This window comes from Cavia porcellus, unplaced genomic scaffold (assembly GCF_034190915.1).
Source record: "Cavia porcellus strain 051 isolate PalLab524CR breed Dunkin Hartley unplaced genomic scaffold, mCavPor4.1 scaffold_17, whole genome shotgun sequence".
Classification (NCBI taxonomy): Eukaryota; Metazoa; Chordata; class Mammalia; order Rodentia; family Caviidae; genus Cavia; species Cavia porcellus.
Genome location: NW_026947500.1, coordinates 1,962,524 through 1,988,753, shown reverse-complemented (window position 1 = coordinate 1,988,753; position 26,230 = coordinate 1,962,524). Strand labels below are relative to the sequence as shown.

Sequence of the window (26,230 nt, the reverse complement as noted above, 5' to 3'; positions counted from 1 at the left end):
CAAGAGAGGAAAGTCAAAGGTAAAAATCAGATTCGTGCGATAGGTATGTAATCATACTGAGCTCACTTGACAAGACAAAGGAGAACAGACACCCAAATAGAGTATGCATGTATTAAAAGCATATCATAAGCTTATATACATTTTCTAAAAGCCAATTAAGACTAGCTATTCTGGACAACTTTGAAATGTGAATGTTGGACTAGGTACAATGATAAAAGAGCTGACTAAAGAGATTCTCCTGCTCTGTTTTTTCACTCTCTTTTCCATGAGGAATAGGAATTGCCAAATAGTGACTAAGCACAAGTCCCACGTAATGAACATTCTCACCGTGTGTGATATTATTTAACATCCAAACATAGAAAGAGACCCTGGATCAGGAGCAATTATTAAACACTAAGGGTGTCAAGTCACCTATACAACACAAAAGCAAATATAGCATTTTAGAGGAAATTATAAAAGGTATTTCATTCTGATTCTTTGAAGGAGCTCAGGTTTGTAAAATTAATTTTAATAACATGATACATATATGTCCTAGACTCCAAAAAGGAAAAAAATTTCAAATGAATCAACTACAATTTAATCATGGTAATGGTTAGATAATCTAGCAAAGAAAACGTTTATAAGAACAAAAGTGTAAAGATATATGTATATATATTTTTGCAAAGATATATGTATATGTATTTTAAAATTATAATATTGTTAATTGAGTTGAATAAATTTGAATCATTTCTATAATGATGTGGAAGAGCTCCATAAAAAGAAATCTACATGCTTTCAAAAATGATAGCTTGGTAGTAGTGGGATTCTTTTATATGTTGGATAAAATCCATACCTGAGTTGTTGGGAGGGGATGGTTCTGTGTGCATTTTGATTTTTAAGCAAAGTTGTTAAAAATTTAATTTGTTTTATATCATAACAAGAAAAACAAAGACTGTTCAACTAACATTTCCCCAGTACCTTATTACAAGCATTTTCATCTGAGGTGATTTTCCTTGGTTTAAATTTTCCAATAGATTTGTTTGAGTTATTTTATTTCAGATTTTATTTCAGGCCAGAATGGGCTCTGACAGCTTTTCTTTTTGGAAGGTGCTGCCCAGAAAGTCTCCAGTTGTGTGATTTTAGATGTCTCCTTCATTTCTCTTTTTAGAAATCATTGTGGGATCAGGTGATCTATTTGGAGACAGAAATTCTGAAAGCACAAGCATCACTGCTGACTCATAATTTCTCAATAGCTTTAGTCTGACCGATACTGTTATTCCTCCTGAAAATGTTTTAACTATAGTAATTTATCTCTATAAAGGAAGGCCACACTAAAAACACTAATAAATTGACACCACAGTGACACTCAAGTCATAAAACAGTAGTACCCTTAGAAACACCCAAGGCCCTTGATCTCTGATGTTCTAATTATTTTCCCTACTATACCTTAAAGTATCTGTACCATACTACATAGTACTACAGAGTTCTACATCTGTGGCACAGTGGTTAAGCTGTAATGAGACAAGACAACACTTAAAGCACTTTAATATTTTACCAATTTAAAGTTATCCTTGGTTGCTTTCAGGAGCAAGAACTGTCCCTGAGGCATAGAGTCTGGCGGGAGCAAAAGCAGAAAATTGAATGAGGAAAACTCTTCCACACTAGGTCCTCAAGGGGACCAATATACAGAGAAGGCATGAAAATGGTTTACCAGTTTTTCAGAGGTTCCCTGTATATCTGAAACACCCATGGAATTAATAAGTAGCAAAAACATCTAAATAATTTACTGAGTTGTTTTTTTTTTTTTTTTTTTTTTTTTTTTTTTTTTTTTTTTTTGTCTTTTTCATTTTTATCGGTACCGGGGATTGAACTCATGACCGTCTGCTTGCAAGGCAGGTGCTTATGCCACTGAGCTAAATCCCCAGCCCTGATTTACTGAGTTTTTAAAAATCTGGATATTTGATAACTTTCCCTCTGAAGTCTTGTAGATATCTTCCCTTTATAAGCCATACTGATTGGTGGATGTCACGCATTTCTTTAGCTTTAGTCTCACCCTGGTCTTGCTCTTCCTCCCATCCTTCAATATACCCCCTTTTAAGCCCACGTTTCTGTATCTTTCACCCAGATCAAAGGCAAGGCTGCCCACTGACTGCTTGTTACTCTCAAAAATGCCATTTTTCATCTTTGAACATATTCACAAATTTTGTTTACTAGTGGAATAGTTCTCTGGACCCAGGAGTTTTATAACTGGCATTACTTTACGGTAAAAACATACTGGTTATAATCAAGGAGGTCATGAAGACACAATTTATGTAAAGATGACTTTTTAAACTTAATACCTGTCTTTCCACTTACGACAATGAGGATGATCTGGGTGCATGTTTTGGGGGTAATATTTTATATATGTAATGTATTCTGCTCCTTTGGAATGACCACAGTTTCATTTAAACTCCTGACCTGCTCTAACATGGTCTTCAATAAAGAATAAAGTTCTCAGAAACTCAAGACATTATTAATCTTGTCATTTACACAAGGTGATAAGTCCTTTCATTTTTAAACAGGCCCTTGACAGCTGGTATGTAGTAAGTAAAGTAAGAGAAGTCTCCTGTTCACTCTGAATAAGAAGAAATGTGTCAATAAGAGATTATCTGATATCTGTTACATATTTTGAAAAAACTGAGAATGAGTACCCCATCGAGAACACAAAGTCAGAATTCACGCAGGGGATCCTGCCAGGTCCCTTGTGGTTAGTGAGCAGCAGCGAGGCTCTATAGTGTTTTCAGTTGGGGCAGGCATTGTTCTCATTTGTGCTTTACCTTGTAAAGTTTTAACTGCTTCCAGGACGATCATGGCTGGTTTGGTGCACACGCTTCACTCTCCTTAGGTTCTTGTGAGTTCTTGTGAGGTTCTATCAGAGCGTGGTACACTAGAATGGTATTGTCGTTGGAAATTTATTATGGCTCGGTTACTAAGTTACTTTCTTTGGCTTTTTACTAAGGAAAAAAACCCTACTTTCCAGCATCATTTAATTAATACAATTTGTGCAAAACAGCAAGGTAAATGCTGATTTGTGTAAAAATAAAAAATGTCATTTGTTAATGTCTTCCCACTTTTTAAAAATGTTTGCCTCTACTGTCAGGTAATTTGTTAATTTTTCTCTTCATTTACAAGGATTTCTGTCTGTATTTTGTATGATTTCTTTTGATGTCAAAATTATTATTGGCTTTGGGCATTTGCTTTGCTTTTAAGTCAAGTTCCACTTTTATACCAAAGTTAAGTTCTGCTGTTTTAAGATGAATGCCAGCTGGCAATACCCAGAGACTGGCTTTCTGAAAAGTTCCTAAGCTGACTCTGGGGGATGTTATCTGGCTGATAAGTAACTTTCCTTATCCGAAGATGAAACTCTTCCAGACATAAGTTTGCTGTTTGACATTTACATGATTAAACAAACAGCACTGTTCCCTCCCCTCATGTAATCCCAGGACTCAGCACTGACAGAGTTCATACTAAATTTTTATTAAGATTCACAGGCCACATATGTTGAAGGTGACTTCAAATATTATATGCAAAAATTTTTACTAGTTAGTGTCTGCACATATTCATCACCTTTCAATCAGGAAGATCTCAAGCGTCATTCTAAACTCTTTCTGGGTTGTACCAACAAGCTAGTCATCAGAATGCTTCATAAGCCACCAAGGAGAAGACACAAGAAAAGCTTCCAGGTTATTAGTAACAAGCCCAAAGGTGGTCTTTAGCTTCCTTAGCATCTAATAATGTAATGTTCACCACACATTCACACACCATTCAGTATCATCATCCGGGACTTTTTATAAAATCAAACAAAATGGCCACCTTAAGTCAGGCGCTCATGGATATTTCTTAAAGGTGCTATAGAGAGATCCTCCTGGGTTACTTAAGAGACAAATTACAGGACCTTTAGGCTGGGCACTCTGGAGGTTCTGTGTGCGATAATAAGTGCATCTTTATCACATTTATACAAACTGTAACCAACAATCAATTCTCTCTGTTTCGTTTTATTCAATAAATTATACTTGCCTTTCTCTTCATATTATGAACAAAGAACTAAAGATATAGAGATAAAAACTCCAATAATATTTGGTCTAGTGGATATTCTTTATTTTTTCATTTTAGAAGCAGGAGTCTCTGCTTCATACATGAAAAAATTTTCTCAGTATTTTCTTGGTTTTAGATTGTGACTCTAAAGATATATACAAGATACCTTCTCTCGGGGAAATTAAGCGTGAATTGTTTTGGCAAAGTTTGGTCATGATCTAAGGTATTATTGGACCAATTTATGTTCTGTGATCATCTCTGTCTACTGAAGACACTTCTCTTTCACCTCTGACTAAAATTAGGCTCAGAATATAGACAGTAAAACTGACTTTCTTCCAGAAGTCAGAAACTTGGCATTGCTTTTGCAGTCCTGAAATGGGGTTTCTTGTGTTGTCATGAACAGACCAAGCCTCCAGACCCTGTTTCTGAGGCCTTCACACATGTGGGGACTGATGCACCAAGGCAGAGAGATGTGTCAAATGCTTTGCTCAGATGTGTAAACCCTCTTTTTCCAAATGTGAAAGTTCTATGAGCTTTTCCTGGTCTTCATGGGACACACTGAGTGAAGCTATAGAAACAAAACCTTCATGCCAAATGTTGAAAGTTGCAGGAGGAAGAAATGAACTGTTAAGTTCAAAGAAAAAGGACAGCAGAAGTCTGAAAAAGTTGTCTCTCAGTACAGATTTTTTTTAGGGAGTATATTTCTCTATTATTTCAATTATTACAACTTCCTGAATAGGTTGAAGGTCATTCATAATTCACACTTCTGTCATTTTTAGACATGCCAAATGCAGTCTATTAAGTATAAATAAAACTTCCAATGCTTGAGCAGAAAAAATAAATGGATATTACTAACAATGAAGCCTTGTTCATTTTTTAAAAAGTAAATGATGTGTTTTCTTTCTTTTCTGTTTTCCTTCTTGTACACTGAATTTTCCTTCTGTCTCAATAGTGAAAACATAGTACTTAGAATTGAACCAAGCAAAGCAAACTGGTCTCTAAGACTGTTCTGACAGATTCTGGATCTGTGCTTGATCCTGCATTATTACCATTTATGAATGCAGTGGTAATATCGTGAAGCTGATGGAGGATCTTGATGAATACAAGCCTTGGTGATGTCAAAGTGAATAGCCTGAAAAATCTATTAATTTTCCTATCACAACACTTAGTAGTGTCCAAACTCTTTAGTGTTATCCTTTTATCTTAAATATTAAAAAAATTAATTATGTGTTTAATTGCAATTATTTCCAATTCCAACAATATTTTTGAGATTCATATAACATAACATGTAATTATGTTACTGAAATATTTATAATTAGAATGAATCATATATCATTAAATATTTATAGCACACATAATTATATATAACGTGAGGTTACTAATATTTTATACAAATTTTAAAATTCTTGCAAAATATATGCATCACCATATTTATATTTCATATGTAAAATATGTAATGTAACCAGTTACATATACATTTATATATAGCATTGTTTGAAAATATATTTCTTAAAGTCTAAAACTTGCTAAATCAAATCACGGTGTCTTTTCTTCTTAACTCAGCTTTGTGAGATTAACAGAATGAATATTCCCTTTACATTTGGAACTGCTTACAGAGTTTAAGATAGATTTAGTATAATAATTATGTTCAGAGCATTTAACTCCTATCTACTGGTATATTTATTCCTTAAATTGTGATTTTTTTTCCAGTATGAAAAATGAACAATTTTGGGATTTTTAATATTATTTTCAACTGCCGTAATTTTTTAGTGATTAAAATAAATATTCAGAAATTTTATCAATGTGTTATTCTAATAAATTTTGAAAATAAAAGAATATGAAGAAATGTGTTATTATAGCATTTCTACAAATACTTATCTTTATAAATTGAAGTGTCCAGAGAGCTAAATATAATATCCATACTTATGAAGAATGCAGTGTTCTAAAAAATAAGAGTCCAGCAAGATACTGAAAATTAACTTTATGTGATAAAATTATTTTCAAAAATTTTAAGTATATGCCGAACTAGATGATATGCAGAAAAGTGTTTTGATTCTGGATTTTAGTATTAGCTACCAAGTACAACACAGTTTTAAAACATTCATCATGAATTTAAAAAAAGAATTTTCTTATATTAAACCATCCATTTCTCCATTCTATCATTTTATATTGCAAATAATTGAGTTTTCCCTTCTAATGGAGCATTCGGAGATAGCAAAATAATAAATCAATAATAAATCAATGTTGAGCATCAAATTTATCTAAGTGTTTAAAGTTTTGAACTTCTTTTTATATGCTTGAATTGGATTCATTACGTATTTCAGATTCAGAACGTTTTAATTTTAGAGTCAGATCTTTTCCACAAAAATCTGATGGAAAGGAAGAACTGATAACTCTTTGATGAAATTTTACAAAAGAATTGATCTTCCTTCACTTTTTTCCAGCACAAAAAACAGGTTGTATCAGTGTCTGTGCTTGTGGTGTGTACCTCAAATGATATGATCCACAGGCCCACAAAACGCTTTTCCAGAAGGAGAAGTGATTTTGAAAATGCAGTGATTTTAAAGACATTTAAAATCCAGTTAAGCATACAAATCTGTGAGAAAATCTACACAAATCACTTCTGTGCTTTGTTGCATTTTTATTTGCTGAAAGATCTATTTTATAGCATAGAAGCATAGATATGGTATCTGCTGGAGAGCTTTATTCCTCCAAGATTCTAGCCCATCATTTCCTCATGAATTGTTTCAAGACAACAAGTTCTCATTTTGTTTTCACTGAATCTTCTCTCATTTCACAAATGCTTGCTGGTTTATTATTGTTGTTAGAAAGCAAACTAATTTACCTATAGACATCATTGTATTCAAGTGTTCAAATGTTGTTTTTGAGACAGTTTATTTAGAGGAGAAAAACAAATGCTTCTTAAGTGTCTCTGAGCTCCTAAACCATGAAAGATGTGACGTATCAGTGGTAAAACACCTTGAGAAAAGGCCTAGCTTGGTAGGGTGTGGTAGATGGAACTTCGAGGCACATTCTTACTGCTATGTGAGGACGCAAGCCCAGAATTTGCCCTCATTATGTCTGGAGCTTGCCAGTTCTTTTCAAACTTCAGTTTCATGAGCACCATAAAAATTCACTTAAAATCGAAAAGAACACCCTGAAGTTAAAATCCGCTCTGCTTTGCCGTGCCTTTCATGGCCTGGAATGTCACCTTTTACCTCCTGTAAATAAAGGCAACATCACCACCCTTCCATGCCTTTTATTCTTTATGCTCTCAATATTCTTCACATGACAATCTGGACACTTAAAGGGAAATTACAGTGATGATCTATGTCCTTGCAAAGAGAATTAATTGTCTTTATAATATATAGTTACAGTATGTTCGTCATTTTCTTTTGTTCCTCGGACTGTTCACATTGGTTTGAGTAAGTCTAAAATGGAATTAAAAGAGACATGATTAATAGTAGACTGCAGAGAAATAATGATATCATACTACTTTCTTAAAATGACCTGGCATGTGTATCTATGTAACATTCCCCAACAGAGACAATTGTCCTGTTTTACTGTCTTGCAGGGCATTGTCTCTTTAACCTCACTATTTCCGAGAAGCCAATGAAAAGTTCTAATATGTCACAATTCAAATGTCAACATGTTGTTGGAAAGGAAACTAATAAGTTAAACCTGAGAGAGATGCCAAAAAAGAGGTGATTCAAACTGTTGAGAAAAGTCTATTGTTTTGTAAGGGGAAATAGAACGCTAGAATAAAAGAGGACTTATAAGAATTTAACTGTAAGAGTTAGGGAAAAAAGCAAATTCACTCATTATCGTTCATTTTTTAACCTGCTAACTTCTGGGGAAGAACTGTTTTTCTCAGTACACCTCTAAAAAGGAATGCGAAGGTTAGGCATTAGATACAAACTACAGATTTACTGGTTTTCATAAAAACAGTTTATAAAAAGGAGTAAGTTTCCATAGTATGAATTCTAATTTTGGACAGAGAAAAACTTAAATTACATTAGGAAATCGTGTAGCCCCACCTTATCATGTTTCCCATTATTTTTTATAAAGAAACTTCAAGTCATTAATCTACTATTGAATGAAAAATTAATTTATTTTGATAAGAAAGGGACTGTCATAAAACACTCATCATTGAGGTATTTCTCAAATTTAGTATAATTTTGTGATCTAATCTTTTTATAAAAAATAAACAATTGGACTTTAGAGCCACCTACTGGAATAAAGAGGCACATACTATGTTTAATGTTCTCAGATTTTCAAAAGATAAACAAATATGTAAATACAATTAAAGTATGGGCATTTCTCTTGATCTTATGAGACATTTAACTTACCAGCTTTTCTCAATTGGAAATACCAAGTGGTCGTGTAAGAAACTTGTAAGAAACTCGTGTAAGTTAACAGCAGTATCTTGTGAAATCATCTTCCTATTTCTTAGAAGGGTTTATCAGTTCGCTATGGTTTTCTTTTTTTTCCACTTTCTTTAGTTTTGTTTTAGTAGTGTTTATGTTTATGTTCATGTATAAGTTCTACCCAGATATTTAGAATATAGGGGTTAATTTTTTTGTGGGGCTTTGCAAGGATATTGTGGCAGAATGTGATTAATAGCATTTTCATGCAGTTAATCACATAGCTTCATTGTTTACTTCCAAAGTCTGTCTGCTCATGAAAACTCTTGTTTAATAAATCTTAGAGTAAAATGGAAAACTAGGAATATTTTTATGGTAAAATGAATGGCCATCTTGAAGGCTTTCATGCCTAAATGCTGTTATCCATTTTAAAAATCTCTGATGCCTGGAGGTAATCATTGGTCAATGGCTTGCCTAAGTTACCGGGCTGCTTGGGGAAAGGTAAGGCTTAGATCCTGGGAATTCCTCATCAGGTTCTTTCCACACTGGCCCCACTGCTTTTCAGTCTGTCATTAACAGATTTATTAAATCCTTCCTGCCCTCACACTTTGCTAGAAAGCAAGGAGAATAAACACTACCCTGAGCAGCCTGAAAAAAATGAACCAGTAAAGGCCTAACACCTGTTACCTGCTTTCAAAGTACAGGCAGGAGTTGGAGAATGAGAATGAAGGCCTTCCAGGGTCAACAAAAGAGGGATTCATTGTTTAAAAAGAAGATAATGTTATTTGGTTCTGTTCTGCTGAGATCCTGCTGATTTCGTATATCATATCTCTCCCACCCATTAACTTCTCAATATCTTGCCCAAAAGGTGTTACTTTTGCTAACTTGCTAATAGAATAACTCCAGTTTAGTTGGGCTCCTACTAGATGATGTAGGTCAAGATTTAGCCCTGGATGTGTGTGGTTTGCTAGGTGCTTTGACAAATTCAGAGATGGAAAAATTCTTTGTTAAACATAGGTTGTATGTGACCCAGCAAACCTCAAATTAAGAAAATTTGATTCGTAAAGTTGTATTTGGAAAATATTTGTGAACCGGCTTGAAAATCATAGTCTTCTATTTGTCATCAGAGGGTTCATTTTTAGTAAATAAAAATAAGACATCACAATTCTTTTGGTGATAAAAATAAAAAGGAATATGTTTGTTAAGATAGAATGTGTGGATGGCTCATTGTGTATTCTTTGCCAATATTCACTTCTTTTGTCTTTCCTGCTCTGCCCTTTTTGGCCCTTGAAGATATTCTATAGAGTAGTGGCAGACATTGCGCCAGGAGAGGAGCTCGTGTTGTTCATGAAGAGTGAAGACTACCCTCATGAACCTATGGCGCCGGACATCCACGGTGAGTGCCACGCACAGCGAGTGCCTGTCACTCTTAGGAGGAGGTTTGCAGCATAGTACTGGGAAGGGTTCATGACACTTGACATTTGGTTATTTGCTTCTCTGGCTGTTCAATATCAATTTTACCAAATGTATTCTCTTGGAGCGGCTATGTTCTTGGTTAGTTCTCTGGCGGGTATTATGATGAAGTTAAAGTAAGGAGAGGACTTCCCTGAAGTGCAGGTCAAGGGAATTTTGAATATTTGATTGGAGACATCACCTTAAGCCTTTTGTAACACCTTAGACGGTGAGAATCTCTACCATGTGACAGTCATTTCAGGGAGCTTGACTTTGAATTTTTCTATATCTTGCAGTTATTTTTCCATTCAATATATATATTTATATTTAGAATAATTATTGTTATTATTGCAGAAAGTGTTTCTAGGAACCTATAGTGGGAGGGGGAATACAGATGAAAAAATTTTACAGCCAGTAGAAGTTTTATTTGCCAAAAACCTATTCTAAATCAAAGTGTGGGATCAAAAATAATCATTCATATATATGTTGAGGTAAGATTAAGGGAAAATTCTACTTGTGTTCACTTATATCATGAGATGAAAATTTAATAATTTTTTCCCTCTTTCCTCTTCCTCTCTCCTAATGTGATTCGGCTCAACATAACGTAGAGGCATCTTTAGATAATATGGTGGCATTTGTGATTGAAGGACCACTGTTCAGTTACCCACCCAATCTATTAGACAGGGTAGGATCACATTGGCCTCCACCTTTCCAGCATTCCAGGGAGGAGAACCCCAGCTTTTGCCTGTGTACCTGTATGAAGGAACCTGCTAGAATTCGCTGGCTTCCTTGAATATTTTTTTCCTTTGGTCAGACTATATTCTGCTTCTTTGTAGTTATATCAATATGCTTTGGGGTACCTATTGTTGCTTTTCTTTGTCTTGGAAACTGACATTCAAACTGCTTTAGAAATGTAGAGTTTCCAGTGGCCTGATAGATTCTGCGCCTGAGTGGGGCAGTCTGACTGCCGGGCAAGGACTTGGATGTGCTGTGTTCTTTCATGACTCCATCACTGTTTTGGTTGCTGAGATGATACAAATGAAGCCAGGGCTTTCTCTGATGTTTCATACATTCATGATCGTTAGATCTAAAATGTTTACAGTTGTTTTTTGAAATATGAATGATTAGTTTACTATCCTGAGAAGGCCTGAGTAGAAGTTACCATTCCTTTTTTGCATGTGACATTCATAAATTACCTTCCTTTAAAATGGTTTTGAACTGTCAGTTGTTTCTTATTTTGAATGTTTCGGATCCACATTAATACATATACTATATATAGAAAGCATAATACTTAACTGGTGATTTGTGTTTCATGAGTCTAGGATTTTACATAGGAACAGCATAATAAAGCATGTGCATTGCCCATGACATATGTTTTCTATGTTATTGTCTGGTTTAATCTTTTATACATAGACAAAATCCATTAGAGAGGAATAATATCCATTTTACAGGTAGAGAAAATGAGGTTCATTAAGGCTAAGTAAATTGACTAGTAAGACCACATAGGAATAAGTGTGGGAGTCAGCATTCAAAGTAAGATCTTTGCTGTCTATTATGTGGTCTGGAGGGTTTTATTTTCTGTTCAGATTCCTGACTGAAATCTAAATACAGATCTTAAATATATGAATAGCATCACAAACTACAGGAAATGTTTCCCTTAATGAGTTAATGTCTTTGAGATTTCTGCCTCTAGAGCCAAGCTGTTTTATTTTAGAATCACTCCCTCTTCCTTGATTCCCTATATCTAAAGTGGACAAGCCGTTAAATCTGTATAATGATTCCTTTACTGCTTTGATCCCATTTTTCATTTAAACTACATGAGTATCTCAGATGGATTACACAGGGCAGTACCATAAGGCCTTTCTGCTGAACTTCTCACTTTGCAAGTGGGAGAAATGATTCTAAAAACTATCTCTGATATGTGTCTGCTTTCTAGCTTTTGGTGGTTTTCTGCTCCCTTCTTCCTATAAACTTCAGTAGCCCCTTCTGACCTGCCAACCACTTTATGTCCCACCCTTCCTTCCGTGCATTCTATATGCCTGCCATATGTCACCACGGGTTTATCTTTCCGTGGATGTGCTATGTTCTTTCATGACTCCATGGCTGACCCATGACATCCCCAGGCCTGAGATGAGTCCTCCTCAGCCACCACTTGGCTGATTTTGATTCAGCACGTTGCTTTTTTTCTGAACCGCTGCCCCCAGATTGGATAGATTAGGCATATTCCTCTGGGGTTCCTAAGGCCACATCCATGAATTGGTCATGAAGTACATCATAGTTCTTTGTTACAGGTATCTCTTGTGTGTGTGTGTGTGTGTGTGTGTGTGTGTGTGTTTAATATGTTAGTTCCCTAGCAAAATGCATGGAATTTGATAGATGACTAAAATGTTTCCTCAAAAGCATTTAGTCAATGAACAACTGAAGATGTTATTCTTCAGTTTTCTGTAGGTCTTTGTAGACCTTTTCTATAGGTCTACAAAACAGGCATTATGTGTCATGCTGTCTGCTCTGGGTGTTTTTCAGTATATTGGGCTGTTTCCCAGATGTTTTGATTGCAGCTGTGCAGGGTGCGGCCTGTGGAGTGGGATCATGGCTATCAAAATGGAAAGAACAGAAACAAGACTCTGCTACTATTTTTTTAAACTTTATTGATTTAAAGTACAAATTCATGATCTGTTTGCTATTTAACAGAACTATGTCAATTAGCACTGGTCCTAGAATAACATGAATTGGTAATAACATCTTTTGTTGCATTCGAAGTGATGATGCACATTGGAGCATTGCCAATTTAAATGATAGTAACAGGTCGTTATGAATCAGGTGAGCCCCTGTGGCCCCGTGCCTTCCAGGGAACATGGCATTGGCCTAAGGAGGAGTGGAGAGGGCAGAGAAGGGTTCATACAAGACCCAACCATTTGTTTTCTCCCTTCTTACTTAACTTGTCTAAAATTGGGATAAAAATCAGACATAAATTTTGCACTCAAGTATTAAGGAACATCAAAGATCCGTGTAGTGGCTTGAAAAAATAGATGATGCTTAATATATAACAATGATTACTTTTAGTATTCTATGATCTTAGAAAGTTTTAACCATGAGGTTTCATTTGATTAGTTGTACTATAGTCAGAGTAATTATTTATTCTACCTTTCCAGATTCTTCTCTGGTTCTTTACATATGTTATTTCTAATCCATATTAAAATTGACATGAAAATTTGAAGTAGGTCTTATATAATTTAAAAGACAACTAGTTTGTAGTAGCCATTCCAGATCTGATCGCCTAATCCTAGAACACCTGAATTGTTTTCACAGAAGAACGGCAATATCGTTGTGAGGACTGTGACCAGATCTTTGAATCCAAAGCTGAACTAGAAGATCACCAAAAGTTTCCCTGTAGTACACCTCACTCAGCATTCTCAATGGTGGAAGAGGACTTTCAACAAAAACTTGAAAGTGAAAATGATCTCCGAGAGATACGTACCATCCAGGAGTGTAAGGAATGTGACCAAGTTTTTCCTGATTTGCAAAGGTTAGACATGGCATGTTGTACCACCAAACTTGTATTTATTCTGTAATAAATTGGTATACTGAATTTTGAGAATTTATACAGTTGGGAATGCAGAACTTCAGTGTGCTAATGATATCTTCAGAAATCATTAAGCTTTACAATGAAGATGAAACAGGTTATTTTGTGTTCAGGTAGAAAATAATGTGTTAAATTATTATCTTTATTATTTTCTGCAATGCTAGGGATCAAACTCAGGGTTTTGCATATGCTAGGCAAGCTCTGTGTCACTGAGTTATGTCCCTACCCCATATATGTCATTGTTCAGGTAGTATTGGGAATTGAAGGATCATCTTTATACAGAATGATACTTTACAGGGAAAGAAAACAAATCAAAAGTGCTGGAAAAAATGATACTAACTATGGTAGTTATATACCAAGAAACAGAAAGGCTACAGTTAAAACTATTTAGATGATAAAAAATGAAGGACTATATCTAGTACTCATTTAATATATAACAAATACTTTTCTCATAAAGCAGTGTAACTCATGGATTTAATTTGTAATATTTATCTAACCTGCCTGTGTATATAATGAGCAAAGAATGTTCAATTTCCTAGTCTTGTATTTCCTAAAAGAAAGAAAGAGAGCATGATATTCTAGATGAAGTAATTCCTTAATATGTGTTTTTGACAAAATGAAAATCATATTGCTGTGATATGTTAACTTTTTATAGCTTTTTGAATTTATTTGAAGCACATTTTAAAATTTCTATCAGACAATAACTATGATCTACTCTTTAAATACTATATTGACAATTGTGCTGCAAAACACTCTTTTAAGGTCAGATAAGTAAATAACTAGCTAATAGGGTTTTGTTTTGTTTTGTTTTGTTTTTACCTAATGGTTTTTGCCTGGGCCCCTAAATAATTTTAATAATATCTCCATTACTTTGCATTAAAATCTTGAAATGATCCTTGGAATTGTGTGATTTTGAGAACAAAACATCATTGTATTTCAAAGACAATAGTACTGTAACAACTGATCGTATTAAGTATGTGAACTGCTCTGCTTTGGTCTTTGACAAAGGACCTATTTCAGTTTACCACTTGTTTCCTTCCCCTAGGCCCTCTTTTTTCCTTTTTCAACTCCATTTACTGAGCTGCATCATCTTCTTCTGGCTAGGTTTCTTTTAGGAAAAGATTTCATGAAGTACTCATTCATTTAAAGGTATAAATGACTCACAAGCCAGAAAGTGTAAATCTTGCCTCCCCTCCTACTGTTTTTAGGAGTCTGAGTCAGATGAATTCATCTCTAGTTTTGAAAATTTAGGTCTAACTCAGCTTTTAGAGAGAAAAACATTTTGGAAAGTAAGCAAGCTTTCCAGGCACCCTTTGTACTGGGTCTGAGTAGAGAATAACTCTATTATATATGTTTGGTAAAAAGATTTCTTATCAAAAAAAGTTCTAGCTTGTTTCTTAAATATAATCATGCCCAAATTACAAGCAAGTACAACCAACCCATATTAATGAGAATTAAAAGTATTTGTACTACAAATGTTATTGCTGGTGCCAGAAATTGAGTATGCATTCTTCAATTTTATTATTATAGACAGTGTTATAAGCCAAAAATTAGCCAATTAAATAATAAAATGTAATTCTTCCTACACAGAAATGTTAGGAGGAGAAAGTTTCTTAATTTACCTAACTGTAAGATTAAGCCTGATTCAGTTTTACATAGTGCTGAAACCAACTGTCAGCCTAGTTGATTCAGTAAAGCAGTCAGTGCAAAACAGAAAGTGAACTCTCAAGACTCACCTTGTGATATCCCAGCCAGATGGGACAAAGCACATCTCTATGCAACCACTGAATGTCAGCGCTATCTCTGCTTATAGTTTTATGTGATAGCCACATGCAGAACCTACATTCTCAGAATAGTTTCCACTTTATTGACTGCTATATGGTTGCTTTATGTTTTAAATAAATGAAAATTCCTTTCTTGAGAAGACACATTCTTTGGCTTGCTATTTCACCTATAATCAAGAAGTGAATGCACAAAAAATAAAGAGAGAAAAAGAAAAAGAGAGTAGACAAAAAAGATTGATATATAAACCAAAAGAACCCAGAGGCTGAACAAAGCTCTATAAATTGGTATTAAATTCTGTGAAAAGTGGCATTAAGGACTGACCAGACTGCATCTTAAAACCGAACCATATCCTTAAAGTTAAAGGAAGAAATAAGACTCAAAACGTAGACTGAGCTCTGTATTTGACAGTGCATTTCAGGGTTTAAGATTTGACACAAAACATTCTGGGATACACAACATAAAATAGGTTATCAACACAGGTTGCTTAGAATAGACAATGACAGTTGCCATCTGTGCAGTGACTCTGGAGGACGTTCCTGACTCGAATCAACATTAAGTGCCGTTGTGGATATCTGCCTCTTAACTCTTTTATCAGCCTTTCAATTTCTGTAACAAACAGAGGATTACATATTATTGATAAAGAGAGGCCTTTTCTTCTGACGCCCCACACCTGTTCTCTCCTGGTACCTTGTGTTCACAGAGATATCTCCACTTGTGGTCAAACAGAATAGCACTTCCACCTTGACTGACTCATGGGGAACAAAAGTAAGTCCAAGTGCCAGTGTGAATAGAACGTAGGGCAGAAGCTGAAGAGGAGAACCAGTGTGGGAAAGGTATTTCTGATTTACCAAGATATGAGAGCAGGCACTTCATCTTCTTACACAAACTCCCATTCCCACACAATGTATCCCCGGCACAAAATCAGCCCAAGGAGAAATAAAATGTAGGGAAAAAGTGAATATTTGCATGTTTGGTGTTGAGTATTTTAAAATAATCTGTTTATTATTGAAATTTTCAGATCTACACAAATTAGAGGGTGAAATTAAAAACTCACGTGTTCAGCTTCAGTAATTTAGGCGAGGACAACCTTGTTGCAGCTATTCCTGTTTTAGATTATTTGAAACAAACCACCATATTATGCTTCCATCGTATACTCTGAAAAACTACTCTGAAGACAACAATATACAATGTATTAATTATTGTAACTGTCCTACTAACCTGTTTTGAAACTCTACTGTTATTATTTTTTTCCTTAAAATAAAAATAAATTATTCACAAGTAGTTCAAGATATGTCTGTGGAGGATAAGGACTTTTAAAACATTAATTCATTGTTATGCTTTTAAAAATAATTATTTGGGGCCTGGGGATTTAGCTCAGCGGCATAAGCACCTGCCTTGCAAGCAGGCGGTCATGAGTTCGATCCCCGGTACCGACAAAATGAAAAATGAAAAAAAAAGACAAAAAAATTAATTATTTGATACAATCTATTCAGTCATGATTCAAATTCCCCAGTTATCTCATAATTTTTAAAGTAAGATGAAAATAATGTCCATCCGGCTGGGGATTTAGCTCAGCGGCATAAGCGCCTGCCTTGCAAGCATGCAGTCGTTAGTTTGATCCCCAGTACCCATAAAAAGGAAAAAGACAAAAAAAAAAAAAGGAAAGAAAAGAAAATAATGTCCATGCATAGCAATAAATTAATACACTTCTTATGTATATTTTAATTTAAATGTTCCCTTAATCAGTTTCTCTCCCTCTTTCTGTATCATCCCGGATGCATTATAATTTACTTATTGAATATTATAGATGAAACTGAAGTCTTTTTCTGTGGAATTTTGTCCATTCTAGATTTTGCTGCTTATATATTCTCGGTGGTGCTTAACGTTTCCCCTCCATTCTCTCTATATCCTGTAAATTCATAGTTATATCCCAAGTCTTAGATGGGATTTAAATTCAGTATTTTAGCAAAAGCACTTCATTAATGGTGTCATTCATTTCTGTCTGGAAGCAGGTAATTGATCACCTAGATTTATTGATTTTTTTCTTTATTTTTATTTACTTACTTTAAACAAGGTCTACATAGTTCATGCTGGTCTTGAATTCACTATATACACTAGATTGAACTTGAACTTGTGGAGATCCTCCTGTCTTAGCCTCACGAGTGCTAGGATTATAGATGTGCACCACCATAGATTGCTGAATGTGTCCTATCACTTTTCATCAGCTCCTGTAAGGATTAATTCATGTAGAGAAACTGCCCCTCACTGTGTATTTTGTCATCCTAAAATACAGTCCGTATAGGAAAAGCAGAACCCGCACGTGAGTTTTTCTTTTGCTTTATCAGCTTTTAGAATAATGAATGATTTGCCTTCCTATCATCCTCCAGTGGTCACTGGTGAGGTTCTGTTTATGTATTTTAATATTTTTTTTTCTTTTGAGACAAGATCTTACTATGTAGTGCAGGCTGGTCTTGAACTCAGTGTGTGACCCAGGCTGGTTAGTCTTGTAGTGATCCTTTTGCCTCAGCCTCCCAAGTGCTGGCATGACAGGCAGATACTACCACACCTGGTTAATACTACAGTTTTCAAAAATTTTACTATTTCTGATGTTTGATTTGGTCCTCATTTGATTAGTGGATGTCTTTTGAAGTTGGCACCTTCTTTTGACATCTTCTATACTTTTCTCGCTTTTTGCAAGATGTTTATAATCTATCTTACATATGTATCAGATTTGAAATAGGTTGTTTCTCCAAAGATCTCTGGTAACTGTCCTTGGAGCTAGTGTACTAGTGTGTTATGTGTGTATGTGTTTAATTGACAAAAACATTGCAGACATCTTCTGATTATCACAGCAATCCATCATCTATATTTGTTTTTAGTTACATTCATGAGGATTTCAAATACAAATTTTAGAAAAAGAGAAAGATTTAACAGGGAAAAACATTCTAAATTTTAAAACACAAATGAATTCCCCTTATGAAAATTTTAACTATGTTTTTCCCCCTTTAGGGGGCCATGAAGGGCATCTACTTAAAGCAGACACATTTCCTTATTTTCTCATACAGTGACTACATATATCTTTGTCTGTATAGTAACTTTTACATCTGTCTGTCTATCTATCTATCTAATTATCTATATATCATTTCTGTATCTATGGATCTACATGTCTATCTATCCATCATCTATTATTTATCTATCTGTCTGTGTGTCTGTCTCCACACACACAATCACTCATCTGTATATTGATCCATTCATCTCTGCATACCAGGGCTATACCAGGAAGTTGCCTCTAAAATACTACCCTGCAGCTCTCTTTCCATGGTGATGCAGATAAAAGAAACCTTTGGCATCTAGAGGTTATATATGCTAGGCAGTATGCCTTCCTATATATTTTCTGTTGGAGTGTTTGTAGCAGATAGTAGCAGTATATGTTGCTGTTAGAATTGTGTAGTAAAGCTAAACTAGACAAATAGCTCATTGTTTATTATACGCCTTACCTGGCAGCTAATCCCTGCTAGCTGTATCACATTTATTTTCAAACAACAGGGTTACAGCTACATACTGGTGGAAGACAGAGTCTTGGAAACATAAAGTGTACTTTTGTCTATCACCATCCTGTTTCTTCTTTCCTCCTTCTCACTTCTTTTCTTCCTAATTCTTTAATTGCCAGTTGGATTAGTAATAAAATAACATTCAGTTTATGAATGTGTCCTTTGTCACATGTCTTATTGAACCAATTGTTCTCTTAACAGCTTGGAGAAACACATGTTGTCACATACAGAAGAGAGGGAATACAAGTGTGATCAGTGTCCCAAGGCATTTAACTGGAAGTCCAATTTAATTCGCCACCAGATGTCACATGACAGTGGAAAGCATTATGAATGTGAGAACTGTGCCAAGGTACAGTGAATTTGGGGGCTCCTTGGCCTGTCTTGTCACTCTGCTCTCTCTTAATTCATCATGTGCTACGATATATGCAAACAAGCCTTAAGAGGGGAAACTAGAAATATCTTGAGAAAAGTAGACCGAGTGTTTTCTGCTAAAAGGCATTAGTAGAGTGTATGAAAATACTTAGTGGGTATCCTTTTATTTTTATAAGGGAGGAATTGAGGCTTAATGGTGAGTTCCAAAACTAGGTGTCAGACATCCTTGGTAAATTCCTGGTTCCGCTACTGACTTGCCAGCATGTTTTTTTTTTTTTTTTTTTTTAATAGCCTTTGTGGGGAATGAAAATTTTATCCAATTCACACACTGATTTCTCTCAATAGCAATTTGTAAGGAAGTCACATAACCTTTCTCAGTGCCTATTCAGAAAGAACAAGAGATTTTTACATTACAGACTTTTCCACCCAGCTCCTCACTGTGAATCATAACTTGGTTCTAGTTAAAGTGTCAGGCTTCTGTCTTATTATAGGCCAATACTAAATAGCATACATATGAAATGAAAAGTACTCGGCATAGATTATAACTATGCACTGTGATAACAATACAAATGTTTGACTTCCATGCTTTCTAACTCAGAGATGTTGTGGTGTTGCTAAAGTCACTTCCTTTTTCAGAAAAAAATTCTTACAGCATTGAATAACTTTACTCATACCAATGGACATTGTGACATGTGAAATTGTTTTTAAGGTTGTTGTACTTCTGAATGACTTGGGTCGCTTTTTAATTTAAAAAAAATCAATATGATGTTCCAAATAACAGTTTTAGCTTGCTGGTAACTTGCTGAAACACCGTGTTATAATTCAACTCCAGAGAAAAACATTTTTAACAGACTCGGGGTATCTTAAACCCCTTCATATTCTGTACCTAGTATGCCTTTATTTAAAGGGTCAAAACAGCACAGTAGATTAATAATGGTATAACCCGTGTTTTATTTCACTATAGTCACTGTGGATGGTGTTAAAGGCCTTGAATTTGACCTAACAGTGCCTTTCATTGTTGTGTTCTGTAACTGACACCTGTGGGTATTCTGTGCTAAGGATGCTGAACTGAAATACTTATAGTCCTATCCTAGAGATGATACACTGGAAATATGACTTTCTTTCTTCGGGGAAAACAAATATAAACAAAACAAATAAAAAATAGTTACTTCCTAAATTATCCCTGGTCTAAATCATACCCTTGGGTTAAGTTTCTGGATTAATCAGTACTCATTTCCTAGCAGGTTTTCACGGACCCTAGCAACCTTCAGCGGCACATTCGCTCTCAGCATGTTGGTGCCCGGGCTCACGCGTGCCCGGAGTGTGGCAAAACGTTTGCCACTTCATCAGGCCTCAAACAACACAAGCACATCCACAGCAGTGTGAAGCCCTTCATCTGTAAGTTTTTAACACTCCAGCCCTCCTTCCTGCCTCTGTCTCTCCTCCAAACGGCACTGTGCTCAGGAGAATGCCCACATATGGCCTGTAGGGGGGTCTCGGTAATAGCTATTTATGGTTCCAAGAAAATCTTTTATAACCAGATCCATGATGTTTTGCCTATATCCCTGGGGTGTTTTCTTTTAGGTGAAATCAATAACTGGTAGAGAAAAGAGAAGTCGTTAAATAATGAAAGGAAAGCCTCCCCAGGTTTTCGGATTTATTCGAGACAACCAGATTTGTCTCACACTGTAAATGTTCATGGCTTTGTAAAACAACAACTAGCAGATATCACTAAATAAGATGAAGTGATTGAAAAACGTGTTCTGGATCAGAAAGAGCTGGAAGAACCCCACCTGGTGGATAGGCTTATGACTGTGTGTGCGTGTGTGCGTGTGTCTCTGTATGTGTGGAGAGCGGAATAAAATGTTCTTTAATCTACCTATTGTTGCCTCTCTCAGGCCAGGGATCAGTGGTTCTCTATTACTTGAGCAGCAGAACATTTTACTTTGATGCCAGACATGCTTGCTGCTTCTCTTACCCGCTGCACTAAAACGAATTTACAGGCAGCGTGCTTGGAGGAGACAGCCGATCTGACCACCTACTTAGAACTTTCCTAGACAGAGCACTTCAGTAACACACTTCAAGTGAAGTAAAACTCAGCCCTTATTTGCTTCTTCCATCCACCCGTTCCTGTTCTCTGTGTTGTGCTGCAGTATTTCTTAAGGATCAGTTATTCTTGGTCCTTTTGGGCAGCATTTCTAGGCTAAGTTTTTTCCCCTGCTCAGTTGGACTTAGAAATACAGTGATTCACTGAGTTGTACTCCAAATTTCAAAATGGCTTTTGAATCCAGATGTACAGAAAACTGGTTAAAAACATACTCAGTACTTAGCAAAATCTCTGATTTAAGAAATCCTTAAAATGATCTTTTTCCCGACAAATACTGATAGATCTTAGTAGGCACATGAGACACTAGTACAGGACCTGGTGGAAAAAACTAATTTTCAGTGCCAGCGGAGATATGCCAAAGAATAAGTCTCTCATTCTTTGCCTTGGCACAGTCTTCTTTTGTGTTTCCAAGCACCACAAGAGTTTTTTTTTTTCCTGCCATAGTTTAGTTTACCAGAGCTTTGCTTTGCTCAGATGTTCTGTTCCCAGGATAGAGTGAAGAGTACGAACAGATCAGCAAAACAGTATTCTTGTCTCCCTTGGGGGAAGCTCTGTTGAAAGTCATGACAAGTACAGTATGCCAAAGGAACTTTAGATTTCTTCTCCCCAAAAGACATCCATGACTCTAGGCCATTATGCCCTGCATACATACATGGAAATGCTATAGACTTTTGATGTTTCTCTGAAATAAATAATTGGTAAGTTTGATTATGCTTTGGAGAAAAAGAGTAAAAGAGACCACAAGGAATTCTGAACATTCACTTAGTACTTTACTATTTAAAATAAAAGCTGGGAGATGTAGATTCCTAGCTCTGAGACTCTTGGATCTATAGTTTTACTTGTGTTGAAGTCAAGTGTTTCACTCTAAAGAGCCACAGGTTGTCCTTTTCCAGCTAGCTTGCATAAAGTATTGCCTAAGAATGCATTCTAAGTAATTTTTGGTAAATTTAAATAGCAGATGGCATTCTTCAAATATAAAATCTGACAGAGAACCATGGAGTAATTACAAATAATAGCCATGTAATTTCAGAACAAAAGAGTTTAAGGATCAGGAATTGGTGTGCAGACTGGAGTGGAGGAGGTTCACCTAGGGCTGATATCTGTTTCTCACCAGAAGGCCACACACCACGATTCACCCCCACTAGTGTGTTTATGGCAACTGTCTCTTATTACATTGTGCCGCCGAGCTTGAGCCCAGAGTCACCAGTGCTAAGGTAATTACTCACTGCCTTACAGGAACCTCTACCCTTCCCAAATAGAAACCACATGCTTTAACAGTCTGAATATATTCAAATACCTCTTAATTTGTTTAATAAGTAGAAAAATGCAATGTTAACTGCTGGCTAATTCCTTAATATTGAGAAAATTACAGTACAGTGTAGACTTCAACATCAATTGAATCAGGGTACTTGGAGGTTTGATGGTTTGTGGTATCCCAGACCAAGCTGAAAACAAAGTCTGTGCCTAAGGAAACACCTCAGTTTCTGTGTTTTTGGGACTAGACATAGGCGCTGTTCATCCATGTAATAGAAGGCACATCAGGGAAAGTCAAGTGCACCTTCTGTTAACTCTAATGCAGAGAAGTCCTTGACTTTCTTAAAGAAATCCAGCTGTGAGACAGTAGAGAGCAACATTTTCTTGCTGAATATTTTCAAGTCTTTCAAAACATACTTGATCAAATACCCATCAAGTCATTTTCTCAAAATCTTTTAATACTCAGAGGAGAGCTGTTGCTTTCTTAATTTTTATAATTCCAACATTTTTGTTGACTCTTATTCTTCTAAAATGATTAGTATGATATACATACATATCATGATGTTTCTACCCTCTTCATAATATTATTGTAATTTATATTTATCAAGTCATATAAACAGTATGTACACATTGTATGGTTAATTAGCATATGCTTTTAAAACAGATCACGCAGTGTATTCTAGTAGAATGATTTGAAAAGAAATCACACACATTTTCTCTTCCCTTTAAAATATATTTTATAGCCTTTCCAATGTTATGAATCTTCCCATAAATGAAGGATCCTTTAATATTATTTGATACATCAAATATATGTAGTTTGACCTTTAGCAGTAAAAGAAATAGATACACAATCACTTGATACTTCCTGTTTGGATGTGTGTAGGTTAATTCAAGTTCCGGATGAATTTTGCTTGACTGAGATAAATAAAATCTTAATGTGACTTTAAAAAAAGTTTTTTACTGATTTGATTTAGGAGCTAAAGCATTCTGTTTCTCAAAGCAGCCATCACAGGAAAGCAATAAATGTTATGTTTTTGTCTTCAGTTTAATTTCTTAAATTTATTTCAACAATTACATGTAAGATGTATCATATTTCAGCACGTGTTAAACATGCACAGAAACATTAAAGTAGGCTCACTTATAAAGTAACCCATTCCCTAAAATAAGTAAATAAGAAATATGATATTTACGAAACCGATACAGTCCTGCCGGACTGTGAAATGAGTGGGATTCTTACTGAGCAAGAAAATTCTCCAGAGTTACATGTTTTCTCTTAAAATATACTCAGATGCATTGGTACATACATGGGGAAGAAGATATTTTGCTTCACTGGGGAATTCTTGGTGAAGGGAGATATTCCGCACCCACACCCATGCTGTGTCCTTTCTGTGTCAGAGAATTCACGCCCTCTGCCCTGCTTACCATAGTTGGCTGTAGCACACAGGAGTCAAGCCCTCAGATAACCAAGGGAGATATGAGAACAAGTGGACATGTTTCCCAAGGACAGGGGTTTCATAAATGCAGGAAGGTTAGCACAGCCACTAGTGCGAGGGGAAGTCAGAGGACGTGATCATAGTTCATGGGAACCAGCAATGCAGGATGGGCTACATTCAAAGTAGTTTCCTCTGCAGGCTTAAAATAGAGCCATTGTAAATTATGTCAGTCTTTCTCAAATCACAAAAATGATTGTTAAAAAAGTCTCAGAATACACAATGTGCATTGTTGTGTGGCTTTGATGTGTGAATGATGAGAGTGTATGATATAATACCAATTAAGTAATGGTAAGCAGGCGCAGGCTTTTTCCCCAAAGGGAGAGGTGATAAAGGTGAACTTTCTGGGAAGGAAAAGGTTTTTAAAAATTCTGTTTTGCTGCATCTTAAATAGAATTCATTAAATGTTCTAAAACTTTAAAGGAGTTCCTGTTATGTTTCATATTTAATACGTCTTGTGGTTTTAGTTTTTAAGGTTCTACTAGTGTTACTAACGGGGTGGAGGGAGCAATGCATGCTGAAATTTGACTTTTCCATAAATATTTAAATATACAAATATTATGCAAATCATTGTGCAATGGGAATGACAAAAATATTTAAATATCTATAATATATGAAATATTTGTGCTGCCTCAAGACATTTGTCAGGTTGGATGCCTTGCTTTGGAAACTAGTGATACGGGGTTTTCTGTGTTTGGAGCACCCAGACTGGTGCCTCCAGCTTCTCGTCCTGGCTTCTAATTGAAATTATTTTGGGTAAACCAATTGTGATACTTGCTAAATTTGGAAGCAATTACCATAAAGCCTGAGATTCTTTTTTGTTGTTTGCACACAGGTGAGGTCTGCCATAAATCCTATACTCAGTTTTCAAACCTTTGTCGTCATAAGCGCATGCATGCTGATTGCAGAACCCAAATCAAGTGCAAAGACTGTGGACAAATGTTCAGCACTACGTCTTCCTTAAATAAACACAGGAGGTTTTGTGAGGGCAAGAACCATTTTGCGGCAGGTGGATTTTTTGGCCAAGGCATTTCACTTCCTGGAAGCCCAGCTATGGATAAAACGTCCATGGTTAACATGAGTCATGCCAACCCGGGCCTTGCTGACTATTTTGGCGCCAATAGGCATCCTGCTGGTCTTACCTTTCCAACAGCTCCTGGATTTTCTTTTAGCTTCCCTGGTCTGTTTCCTTCCGGCTTGTACCACAGGCCTCCTTTGATACCTGCTAGTTCTCCTGTTAAAGGACTACCAAGTACTGAACAGACAAACAAAAGCCAAAGTCCCCTCATGACACATCCTCAGATACTACCAGCTACACAGGACATTTTGAAGGCACTATCTAAACACCCACCTGTAGGAGACAATAAGCCAGTGGAGATCCAGCCCGAGAGGTCCTCTGAAGAGAGGCCTCTTGAGAAAATCAGTGACCAGTCAGAGAGTAGTGACCTTGATGATGTCAGTACACCAAGTGGCAGTGACCTGGAAACAACCTCGGGCTCTGATCTGGAAAGTGACATTGAAAGTGATAAAGAGAAATTTAAAGAAAATGGTAAAATGTTCAAAGACAAAGTAAGCCCTCTTCAGAATCTGGCTTCAATAAATAATAAGAAAGAATACAGCAATCATTCCATTTTCTCACCATCTTTAGAGGAGCAAACTGCCGTGTCAGGAGCTGTGAATGATTCTATAAAGGCTATTGCTTCTATTGCTGAAAAATACTTTGGTTCAACAGGACTGGTGGGGCTGCAAGACAAAAAAGTCGGAGCTTTACCTTACCCTTCCATGTTTCCCCTCCCATTTTTTCCAGCATTCTCTCAATCAATGTACCCATTTCCTGATAGAGACTTGAGATCGTTACCCTTGAAAATGGAGCCCCAATCACCAAGTGAAGCAAAGAAACTACCGAAGGGAAGCTCAGAGTCCCCCTTCGATCTCACCACTAAGCGAAAGGACGAGAAGCCCTTGACTCCTGTCCCCTGCAAGCCTCCAACAACACCTGCCACAAGCCAAGACCAGCCCCTGGACCTAAGCATGGGCAGTAGGAGTAGAGCAGGGGGGGCCAAGCTGACTGAGCCTCGAAAAAACCATGTGTTTGGAGAAAAGAAAGGAAGCAGTGTTGAAGCAAGACCAGCCTCAGACGGTTCCTTGCAGCATGCAAGACCCACTCCCTTCTTTATGGACCCGATTTACAGGTAAGGGTAGGTAGGAGAGGAGGACGA

General features: G+C 36.1%; 1 protein-coding gene across 11 annotated transcripts in view; it reads left to right on the top strand.

Moving 5' to 3' along the window:
* The window catches only part of Mecom (MDS1 and EVI1 complex locus), a 533,468-nt gene that overhangs the window by 477,391 nt on the left and 29,847 nt on the right, over window positions 1-26,230 (top strand). For 5 of the 11 annotated variants that reach the window (XM_013145501.3, XM_013145498.3, XM_013145500.3 and 2 more), the window contains 5 exons: window positions 9,711-9,813; window positions 13,179-13,395; window positions 18,990-19,137; window positions 20,402-20,558; window positions 24,847-26,203. In XM_013145501.3, the coding sequence (XP_013000955.1) occupies window positions 9,711-9,813; window positions 13,179-13,395; window positions 18,990-19,137; window positions 20,402-20,558; window positions 24,847-26,203 (1,982 nt within the window). Of the gene's footprint in view, window positions 1-1,564; window positions 2,485-9,710; window positions 9,814-13,178; window positions 13,396-18,989; window positions 19,138-20,401; window positions 20,559-24,846; window positions 26,204-26,230 lie in introns of those variants that run through there. The other 6 variants (XM_003463516.5, XM_005000772.4, XM_063229013.1 and 3 more) reach the window with 4 other exon arrangements.